Genomic DNA, 11,199 nt, shown 5'->3' on the forward strand with positions numbered 1-11,199 from the left:
GCAGTCACGGTGTGCCCGGCACAGAGGGAGCGAGCCAGGCTCTGTCCCCATGGAGCCAGCCATGTCGTGGCCGGTGTGGGCACAGCTCTGCCCTTGGTGTGTGTCACAGACCCCTCTGTGTCCGGGAGATTCCCCAGAACACTTGGAGCCAATATAAAACAAATGGGCAAAAAGTGAGGCTGGGCAGCATGAGGAGGGGGCAGCCAGGGGACACAGCTCTCCCTGCTCCGCAATTGAGAAATCTGCCCCATCTTCTCCTTCAAACGACCTTTCTGAGCCCCTGGCTGTGCAGGATCCAGCTGTGGACTGAATGCCAGGGGCTGTGCAGGGTCGGGTATTCCACAGGGAAGCGACAGCAGAACCAGCACCAGTGAGCCTGGTCCTTGCTGATCCTTTCCTGACCTCTCTGCGAGCGCTCATCCTCACAGAAATGGGTTACTCCTTCAGAAATGGGTTACTCCTTCAGCCTCTGGCTTTATTTTCCCCATGAAATAAAAGCACGGGAGCATCTGCAGTGAGTCACACCCCAGGTCTATCCAGCATGCAGAAATTAGGAGAGACCCCGGAGGAAGGAGGAGAGGATCGGGTAAAGGTTTCCTTCCACACTCCCGGTTTCTAGGCAAGGATTCTGCAGCAAAGGCTGTGCCTGTTGCTTCATCCATCTGCAGACTTTTGGGACTCTGTCCCATCTCTTTTGAACTCTTGTGTTCATTTGGTCTCCATAGTGTCCTGAGGCTTTAGGAATGTGTTGTGTGAAAAAAAAATTTCCTTTTCTTTGTTACAAACTTGCTGCTGGGTGATGGCACACAGTAACCTCAGCTTTGTGTTCCAAGAAATGGGAAGTCTCACTTTTTTTGCACTTTTTCCAGGGTGCTCATGATTTGTACACCTGCTATCCTAGGAAAACAATCATCTAGAAAAAAGCATAATTATTTTTCAGTTATATTTTGGAAGAAGCAGCCAAAGTTTTTCTCCTATCCAAAGTAAACACAGCACATGTAGCTATATTATTTCAGTGAATAATGCTAGATTTACATTAAGATTTAAATGATATTAAACATCTGAAAAGGAAAATAATCATGGCAGAAGTTCCTTGTAAAGCAGCTGGGAGCTGCATCATCCTTAAGGATGCAAAGCTACTGGCACAGCAGGATCTGTGTTGATCACTGTTGACTTTAACAAGTGCAGACCTGCTTGACTCTTTTCAGATTTTTCTCTGCAAATAGTGACTGTTTGTTTGTTTGTTTGTTGAGGCACTTCCTTGCTTAGGCAACTCCTGTTTGTCAGAGATGGAGTGAGATTGTGTTTCTCAGCAGAAAATTACGGGCCTGATAAATCATTTTTCTGCCCAGCAAACACCTTGCAGACCAAGGGATTTTTGTGGCCAGGAGCCAAGGGACGTGGAGTGGGAGTTTGCAGATTCTTGAAATCATAGAATCCCAGGATGGTTTGTGTTGAAAGGGATTGTAAAAATCATCCCATTCCACTCCCTGCCATGGGCAGGGACACCTTCCACCATCCCAGGTTGCTCCAAGCCCTGTCCAGCCTGGCCTTGGGCACTTCCAGGGATCCAGGGGCAGCCCCAGCTGCTCTGGGCACGCTGTGCCAGGGCCTGCCCACCCTCCCAGCCAGGAATCCCTTCCCAATATCCAAGGATAAGGGGGACATTGGGGCTTCCCAGTGCCAGAGGGCAAGGATAGATGGAACGCTGTGCAGAGCTTGTTGCCCACCCATTGAGGTCTGCTCCCGAAATAAGTTCACAGAGGCTGAGCTGTAGCTGAGCTGTGCTTGTAGAAAGGGTTCAGCTTAAGGAACTGTGACCCTGCAGGACAGATCTGTCCCCCACCCTTTCACCCTGTGCAGTTCTGACCAGCCCACCCCCCGTGTGTTGCAGCAACTCAAGCACCCGAACCTGGTGAAGCTGCTGGAGGTGTTCCGGAGGAAGCGGCGGCTGCACCTGGTGCTGGAGTACTGCGAGCACACCGTGCTGCAGGAGCTGGACAGGCACCCCCGCGGGTGAGTGAGTGCTCAGCGGCCTGGCCGTGCTGCCCCGGGGCTGGCAGAGCCATTTCATTCATTACAGGACAGGTTTCTTCTCAGGAGGTTGCAGTTTATTGCAGCCCCGAGACACATGAAAAGTCTCTATTTCGGCCTGCACGTTCGAAGAATTAGTCGGAGTTTCTTCAGTTCTCAGTCTCAGAGTTGTTTATTGTATTTTATCTATAAAAATTTTTCTCCTGCCCTGCCGAGGTCCATCCAGCAGGACAATTCCAGGCATACTGACTGCCCCTGGGGCAGTGTTATGTCTTTATACTACAAACTACGTATAACATGTTTACAATTACTTTCCAATACCTATCACCTATGTTAGACAGTGAGCTTCTACTCTAAACCAATCCACCGGGGCTTGGGAGCGGAGTGTGTCATTGTGTCCTGCTCCTTCCGAGGGCTCCGGCTGCCGGGGCTTGGGAGCAGGGTGTGTCATTGTGTCCTGCTCCTTCAGAGGGCTCTGTGTGCCAGGGGACCCCCAAACCGGGGCTTGGGAGCAGCTGCTCCTTCCACTGCTGCCATCACTGCAGGCACTGGGCACCCAAACACAGAATCAGGGACTTGCAGAATCATTTCGGTTGGAAAAGCCTTCTGAGAGCATCGAGTCCAACTGTTAGTGCAGCACTGCTGTGTTCACCACTAAACCCAAGTGCCACATCTCTGTGTGCCAGGGGACCCCCAAACCGGGGCTTGGGAGCAGCTGCTCCTTCCACTGCTGCCATCACTGCAGGCACTGGGCACCCAAACACAGAATCAGGGACTTGCAGAATCATTTCGGTTGGAAAAGCCTTCTGAGAGCATCGAGTCCAACTGTTAGTGCAGCACTGCTGTGTTCACCACTAAACCCAAGTGCCACATCTACCCTTCTGAACACTTTTAGCCCTTCAGAGTGAGGCGTAATTCCTAAGAGCTGAGCCTGCACCTCTCTGCAGAACTTGCAGTTTTTGGGGTTTTTTTTTTGCTCTCTGCAAAACTCCTCTTCAAGCAGGTGCTTGCACCAAGTGTGAGTTCCACACAGGGTTTGTTCTGTCCACACCTTGTAAATACCACTCCCTAATTATCCAGGTGCCTTGGTGCTGGGGAAATGCTAAAGCAGAAGCCCACAAATCGTTTCACAGGCCTGGAGCTGTGAATTTGCCTGCAGCATAGGGGGTTGAGTAAACAAGAGTTTTGTTATTTACTCCCTTTCTCGGGGAGAAAGGAGCATGCTGACAGCGTGTGACAAAGCTGAGAGCTTTGTGAGCTGCCCAGCAGCTGCCACCCCCACTTTGAACCTGTTCCCTGGAACCTCAGGAGGGGATGGAAAACTCTCCTGAAGGAAATGCCTCCCATTTGCTGCCTGTTGATCAGAACAACTCCAGTGTGAAGGAACATGTAACAGCTGGCTGCATGCTTTGCTTTTCAGCTTTGCTGGGGCAGATGGTCAAGTCTTTTGTGGTCAGGTTAAGATGGGTGGGCATGGACTGATTCCAGCTCTTTTGACCAATTCCATCCCCTTTTTTGCTGTCACAGCATCACTCCCATCATTCTGGGATGTTTCTGGAAGGAATCTCTACTCAGAGTGTCACTGACTACTGACAGCCACGTGGGAAAGAAAAACTCAGGCTTGCATTGTTTTGGTTTAGTTTGGGGTAGTGTTTTTATTTATTATGAATCAGAAGCTTTTCAGCGCTCAACATGTGAAATAAAATTGTGTTTGAATTGGGAAATGCCAAGATTGTCACTTCTGCCTTTCCTGGGGTTGTTGAAGATCATTACAGACAGCCAAGGAAGTTCAAGAACTGTTGCCCAGTAACTGAAAGAAAGGAAAGGGGGCTGGGAAGTGTTTGCTGCCTGTGGGAGGGAAGGAGGGGGATCCAAACCAAAGCAGAGCTTTATGCTCTGGTCTGAGCACCCTTCCCTGGCCCATTTTTCACCTCTCCACTCTGGACAAGCAGTGCCATGGCAGCATTCCATGTATCTGTACCATGGATACTGCAGCAGCTCCAGCCCTGAGAGGTGCTGAGGCAGAAACTCCTGCTGGCATTTCAGGATTGCCAGGAATTGTAGGACAGGCTCTGAGATGGACTCACACACTTTGCTGTGTGGTCACAGTGGCAGCCCTTGCTGGCTGTGACACTGGTACCAGACACAAATCCTCTTCTCTTGTTGCACTGACTGGCTTTGGCAGGGTTTCCTGACTTCCCTGATGGTTTTGCTCAGATCCCTGTACAATGTTAGCACTCATTTCCCCTGAAATACTGAATTCATTATTAATGGCCAAAATAAAACTCTGTTTTTTTCCAACAGGGTGCCAGAGTACCTGGTGAAGAGCATAACCTGGCAGACCCTGCAGGCTGTGAACTTCTGCCATAAACACAATGTGAGTCCCCTGAGCTGCACCAATCATTGCTGGAACGGGGCCTTGGAGGAGAGAGGGGGGTTCTGTTGGCATTTTCCTGATTCCAGAGCTTTCATGGGATGGAGTCAGGTGGAATCTCCTGTTTTGAACAGGAAACACATCTGAAATATTGGTGTATAGCCACACCAGCTGCCTTCACTGTCACACAGCCCCTTGGCTTGGCTGTCAGGGAGTGATTTGCTCTAATGACCTTAGACGAGGCTCCAGGAGGAGTGGGAATGATCCTTGTGTGATTCCCTGGGCCCTGCACCACTCCTGCCTTCAGGAACCTGCCCTAGCAGCTCATCAGCTGGATTTCACAGAAAGTGCTTCGCTTTACTGGCATGGGGTTGAATCATGGCACCAGTGAAGTGAAAAGATTTCAAAACTCAGACACAGTAAATCCTTTTTACTCCCTCCTCTGCTCTCTGGAGGGAGACACGAGTTGTGTGCATGTCAGATACTTCAGTGGGAACATTTTAAGAAGCAGGGAAGGAGAAGGAGTCTTTTGGAAAAGCTCTTTAGCCAAACTTAGCTCTAATTTTTATTTTTGTTCATCTGCCAACATTTGAGATTTAAGAGTGGGGCAGGAGATGGCCCTGGAGTGGGTGTTTTGTCTTTGCTGAGAGAATTACGTCCAGCTGAGCCACAGGAACTTGGCCACAGGTGTCTCCTGCTTCCAAGATTTGTTGGTTTGTGTCTTTTATCTGTTCCCCTGCTCAGTCTGGAAGATTCAGTGGAGTTTGAGAGCAGAGGGAACAATGAGATGCTGCAGCCTGAGCTGCTGTAGATCACAGGTAATGAGGTTTTGTGCAGCTGCCCTTTTTGGAGCTCCATGACAGTGTTTGATAAGCAGCATTTCAGTCCTCAGGAGGAGACACAATAATTTACCACAGCTTGGCAAGGAAAGTCCAAGGGGTTTGCTCTGAGGTGATGATAGGAGAGGGACAATGTGAGTGAAACTCCTGTGAGTTGAGTAGAACAAAAGAAATAAAGGTTTTGTTAGTTTGATCAGCAGAAATTCTTTGCCAAGCCCAGATTAAGTTGTTGTGAAGGACAAGGTCACCTCCAAAGAATCACAGAATTGCTGATGTTGGAAGGGGAGATCTTCTCATCCAACCCTTCCAATCAGTCTGGCCCAGCTGGAACAGCCTGTTCAGAAACTTTTCCAGTCAGGATTTCAGTATCTCCACGGCTGGAGTCTCCACAGACTCTGGACAATCTGTTTGGGTGTCTGGCCATGCCTTCGTTAAAAAAAGATAAATTGGTTAGGTTTAAATGGAATTTCCTGAGTGTTCAGTCTGTGCCCATGGTCTGTGTCCTTTCACCACCAAGAACAGCCTGGCTCAGTCTCCTTTCCTCCTTCCCATCAGGTATTTCATGCACATCCAGAGTTTCACCTGGAGCCTTTTCTTGGTGGTCCCAGCGCCCTCATCCTCGCCTTGGATGTGACACCCCAGTCCCATAAATTTCAGTGGCCCTTCACTGAGTCACATCCTCCCTCTGTGGGGTGTCTCACCTGTGCTGAGCAGAGCCCTTGCTGAGCTTGGTCAGCAAAACCATTGGGCAGGAGCTTCCCAGGGCATCAGAGCTGGCAGCTGAAGCTGGGAGCCTGCACAGAGCCTCTGCCCAAGCGTGGGCTGTGGACAGGTCACTGTCCTGCTGCTCAGAAACCCTTCCAGCAGGAAGAACTGCCTGCCACAGTGTGCAAGGGGGTCCGCCTGAATTTATCTGAGGGTTAAATACTCCTAACCTTGCTGCTTTGTCTTCTTCCAGTGCATCCACCGGGATGTGAAGCCAGAGAACATCCTGATAACAAAGCACTCTGTCATCAAACTCTGTGACTTTGGATTTGCTCGAATACTGAGTGAGTGCTGAATTTATCTGCACTCTTTATGTGCTGGGAGTGTGGGATGAGCCATTCCAGCCTCACCTGTCTGTGTCTGACACCCTGCAAGTCCTCCCGTGTGGTAGCTGTGTGTTTTCCCAGGGAAGCTGTGCTGAGGGCTGGGTAGAGATTCCTGACCCGTGCAGAGAGGGAGCCGGGACAGGCGGGGACAGCTGTGAACAAACGGAGCTCCCTGCTGGGCCGCTGGGGGTGCTGGCACGGGGGATGGATGGATGGATGGATGGATGGATGGATGGATGGATGGATGGATGGATGGATGGAAGTCGGCCTTGGGCGTCTCGGAGCTGCCCAGCCGTTGTTTGTGCAGGGCTGCAGACACAGCTGGAGCTCTCTGGCAGGAAAAGCCCCTCTGGCTGCCTCTGCAAACAATGGCTTCACATTTTCCGTTGTAAATAAAACCCCCAATCTGGGCTTTTTTAGCTCCTCTTCAGACAAATCACATGGGTTCTGAGAACTGCCCACTGGCTGCTGCAGGGCCCTGCTGTGGAGCTGTGCAGATTTTCATGTGGAGGAAAACACGGTCTTGATTTTTACCAGATCCCGAGTGTTTCCAAAGTTGGGCTCTGCTGGTGGCCAGTGACTCACGCTGCTCCTGCAGCTCAGGCCTGCCCCCAAAGTGTCACAAGTGATGATGGCTCCCGTGCATCGCTCTGACCCCACGTTCCTGTGTTCGTGTCCCTCTGCCCTACCCCGAGCCAGCAGGTCCCAGTGATTACTACACGGACTACGTGGCCACCAGGTGGTACCGCTGCCCCGAGCTGCTGGTGGGGGACACCCAGTACGGCCCCCCCGTGGACGTGTGGGCCATCGGCTGCGTGGCAGCCCCGGTGGGGCTTGCCCGGGAGGGAGGGAGGGATTCTCTCTGCGGTGGGAATGGGGAGGAGCCAGGTGTGGTGTTCGCAGGGATCCCAGGACGAGGGAAGAGATGAGAATCCTGACTCCATGTTTCAGAAGGCTGATTCATTATTTTATATATAATAATAACAATAACAACAATAATAACAACAATAATATGTTGATAATATTATTAAATATAGAATAAATATAGCATAATAATATAATTATAATAGTATTATTCTTAATAAACATTATTAACTATAGAATAAATATAGACATATTAATAGAAATATAATTTATATTAATATATTTATGAATATAGTAACATAATGGTTTTATGTTTATTATTTTATATATTATATTAAAATGATATATTAAAACTATACTAAAAGAATAGAAGAAAGGATTTCATCAGAAGGCTTGAAAGGAAAGAAAGGAATGGAATGATAATAAAATGTTGTGACTGACCAGAGAGTCCGAGACAGCTGGGCTGTGATTGGCCATGAATTAGAAACAACCACATGAGACCAATCACAGATGCACCTGTTGCATTCCACAGCAGCAGATAATTATTGCTCACATTTCATTTCTGAGGCCTCTCAGCTTCTCAGGAGAAAGATCCTAAGGAAAGGATTTTTCATGAAATATGTCTGTGACAGCCAGGGGGGATTTAGCCGGCAGATCTCTCCCTTTAGAAGGTGCTGGTTGATTTGAGGGGTTCCTGTCCTTAGGAGGGAGCTGGGTGTTCCTGGCATTGTGTGCATGTGCTGACAGGCTCACAGGGAACCAGGCTGAGAATTGGGATCTCTGCCTGCAGACTGCCTGGAATCTCCCTCCACTGTCCTTACCCTCTGGGAAGCTGGGCTGGTGCAGGGCACATTAGGAAAGATGTGGGATGTGCTTGGTGACCACTGGGTGCCCCTCCTGGTCCCTGCTGGGGTGGGGGAGCACAGCAAGTTCAGCTGTCTCCACACAGACAAAAACATGAGGTGCCTGTATCAGAAAGGACCAGGAATGTTTTCCATAAAGGTTTACAAGATCCAGGTGTTTGTTCAGGGTTTGGTACCAAATTAAGCAAATTACTCCAATTTTTTTTTTCTTTTTTAAATTCGTGGTCAAAGGGGATCTCATTCCCAGGCACCAGCAAGTGTTCAGCACCAACCAGTTCTTCAGTGGGGTAAGAATTCCAGACCCAGAGATCATGGTAAGAGCTGCCTGCAGCTGCACTTCCCTCCCTTCCCACCCTGCCCTGTCCTTTGCTGTGCAGTGTTTTTCCTTATCCAAAAGCTTTGTCCTCTACTTTGCCAGTGTGCACCAGAATATTATTTGGAGGTGGCTGAACCTCTCATGACATTTTAACTTACAATCTGTGTAAAAGCAGTCAAAAATGTTTAATCTCTGCTGCTTTGCCCCATTTCTGGGGGCACATCCTCAGAGCTGCCAGGCCTCTGAGCACTTGGAGTGATGGAGACATTTTGTGAGGAACAGGTCATGTTCCTATGGAAAGCTGGGTCTTGGTACCTGATGAATGAAAAATTTGCTAATATGAGTCCATTCACTTATTTTTTTTCCCTGCAGGAGCCATTGGAAGTGAAATTCCCCAATATTTCATACTCTGCACTGGCTCTCATGAAGGTGAGGAAACTCCAGCTTGTGGAGGAACCCAGCACTGGGATAAACAAATCATCTGGTGTGAGAGTCTGGCACTGAGTTTGAGATTCACTGAGAAACATTCCTGGTTTGCTGCCCCATGTTACTGCAGCTGTTCCTGCAGCCACAATTCCTGCCCCAGAGCAGTTGTGGATTCTCCATCCCTGGAAGTGTCCAAGGCCAGGCTGGACAGGGCTCAGAGCAGCCTGGGGTAGAGGAAGGTGTCCTTGCCATGGCAGGGGGTTGGAACAAGGTGATCTTTAAGGTCCCTTCCAACCCAAACCATTCCATGATTAATTCTTGTAATTGTTGGATAATTAGCTGCTCCTCAAGCTTCATGTTGATTCTGAACAGCCACTCTTAGAATGCATTAAACAATTAGTAACACGTGTACCTGTGGGAGTGCTCCTGGGCTGTGGGGAGCACAGGAATTGTGCAGGGCTGTGTAAGGAGTGCTTTGTGTGATCCTCCATCTTTTTAAGGGCTGCCTTCGCATGGACCCTGCAGAGAGGCAGAGCTGTGAGCAGCTGCTGCAGCACCCCTATTTTGACAGCTTCAGGGAGGCAGCAGAGCTGGGCAGAGAACACCAGAAGGGCTCGCAGAAACCGGCCAGGCTGGCTCGGAAGCACGTGCCAGGGGTAAGGCTTCCATGGTGTTTAATATCCCCCCTGAGGAGGGGCTGCTCTCTTGTTGGCCCCCAGGGTGGGCTGTGCTGGCAGAGAGGGTGTTGGGCGGCTCTGGGTTCTGTCCTGAGGAGAAAACACCCCCTGGCTAAAGAGTAACTCTGTACAAAGTGGATTTTGCACTGCGGCTCCCTGGGGCACTGGGGATAAACAGCTGAGCCCCGGCACAGTCCGGTTCATCCAGGAATGTGCATTCCTGACAGAGAGCAGCAGGAGGGCTGGACAAACTGCACACTCTCACTGGTTTAATTTTGAGTACTCAGGTGCTTTTAAATCCTGAATTATGGAGATGGAATAAGCATCACTTCTGTTTCTACCCCACACCCTGGGTGTTTCTGTAGCTGGAGCTGCCAAGCAAATTTCTCCCTGCTGCTCTGGCTCTTCCAGACTCCATCCCAAGTCCCCAAATCCAGCCTCCCAATGCACCTCATTCCACAGTTCTTTATTCTGTGAGCCACATTCCCCATGGCAGCTCTGAGGCTGAGCTGGGAACGGGCAGGGACGTTGGAGGTGAGGGATGGAGAATTGCTACAGGGTGTCAGTTCTGGGTCACGCTGATTGGCCTCTTCCATTTCTGTCACCTGGGATATTTTTCTTGCCTAATGGAATAATTTAATGAGTTGTTCTAGTTGCAATCCAGTCATAAAACCCCAGAATCTTAGCTTGGAAAGTACAGGATTACAGTAGGAATAGTTTTATAGCTCATATTCTGTGTGAAGATTGATTCCATGTGTGCTTTATTCCCATTCCAAACAAATACACGTGGTGTAACTTTTCCTTTAGTTACAGCACCTGCCTCAGCTGACCTGCAGCAAAGTTCTCCCAGCTTTGGACAGCAAGAAGAACTGCTGCAAGACAAGGAAATCAAAGTACCACTTGCCAAACATCTGACCAGGTGACAGATCAAAACTCAGTTGTTCAAAGTCATGCAGGATTTATAAAAGGAGGATTCACAGTGGAAAACTAAAAGTTCTGGCATGTACAGAGTGATCTGTCCTCTACTCTGGGTCACTGATGGAGAGGAAGTGATGCAGAAAGAGCTCCAAGCTCATCTTAAGTGTTCTGTGTACAAAGGCAAATGCATTCTGCTTTCATTCCTGGTTGCCTCCTGGTGCAGGATTACCCCAGCCCAGTGCTTACAGTATGAAATTTAAATCTCTGTCCCTGCATTTCAGACTTGGCAGGAGAGCTCCACCTTGCCAAATACACAAACCCCTCCTGCTTTAGGCTGGGCCCGAGTCCCTCCTGCTTTAGGCTGGGCCCAGGTCCCTCCGCGGCCCAGGTCGCTCCTGCTTTAGGCTGTGCCCAGATCCCTCCTGCTTTGGGCTGGGCCCAGGTCCCTCCTGCTTTAGGCTGGGCCCGAGTCCCTCCTGCTTTGGGCTGGGCCCAGGTCCCTCCTGCTTTAGGCTGGGCCCAGGTCCCTCCTGCTTTAGGCTGGGCCCAGGTCCCTGCTGTGTGAGGGGCTGTGCCTGTGCTGCTGAAGGGCTGAAGCTGTGTTGGTGCAGCCCAGGCTGGGAGGGGTCTCAGCTCCAGAGGTTCACTGGGCTCACTCCTGCCCTTCCAGAGCTCAAAGGTCTCCAAGTGCTGCTGGGGTTTCAGAGGCTCCACAGACACCAGGAGATCAGAGCAACACCCCTGCTGTTTCTTTAGTCTTCCCAGAGCTTCTCCTGCAAGTTTTGTCCTTGAATTCT

The 11,199-nt window shown here is 49.9% G+C and overlaps 1 protein-coding gene across 1 annotated transcript; it reads left to right on the plus strand.

Moving 5' to 3' along the window:
- The first annotated feature begins 541 nt into the window (after positions 1 to 541).
- CDKL1 (cyclin dependent kinase like 1) lies at positions 542 to 10,772 on the plus strand. Its single transcript, XM_014311843.2, has 10 exons — positions 542 to 586; positions 1,829 to 2,016; positions 4,339 to 4,411; positions 6,206 to 6,296; positions 7,038 to 7,205; positions 7,891 to 7,917; positions 8,297 to 8,379; positions 8,754 to 8,810; positions 9,308 to 9,463; positions 10,292 to 10,772. The coding sequence occupies exons 1-10, from the start codon at positions 542 to 544 to the stop codon at positions 10,397 to 10,399; spliced, it is 996 nt and encodes a 331-aa protein (XP_014167318.1). The 3' UTR covers positions 10,400 to 10,772.
- The last annotated feature ends 427 nt before the right edge of the window (positions 10,773 to 11,199 follow it).

This window comes from Geospiza fortis, unplaced genomic scaffold (assembly GCF_000277835.1).
Source record: "Geospiza fortis unplaced genomic scaffold, GeoFor_1.0 scaffold23, whole genome shotgun sequence".
In the NCBI taxonomy this organism is placed as follows: Eukaryota; Metazoa; Chordata; class Aves; order Passeriformes; family Thraupidae; genus Geospiza; species Geospiza fortis.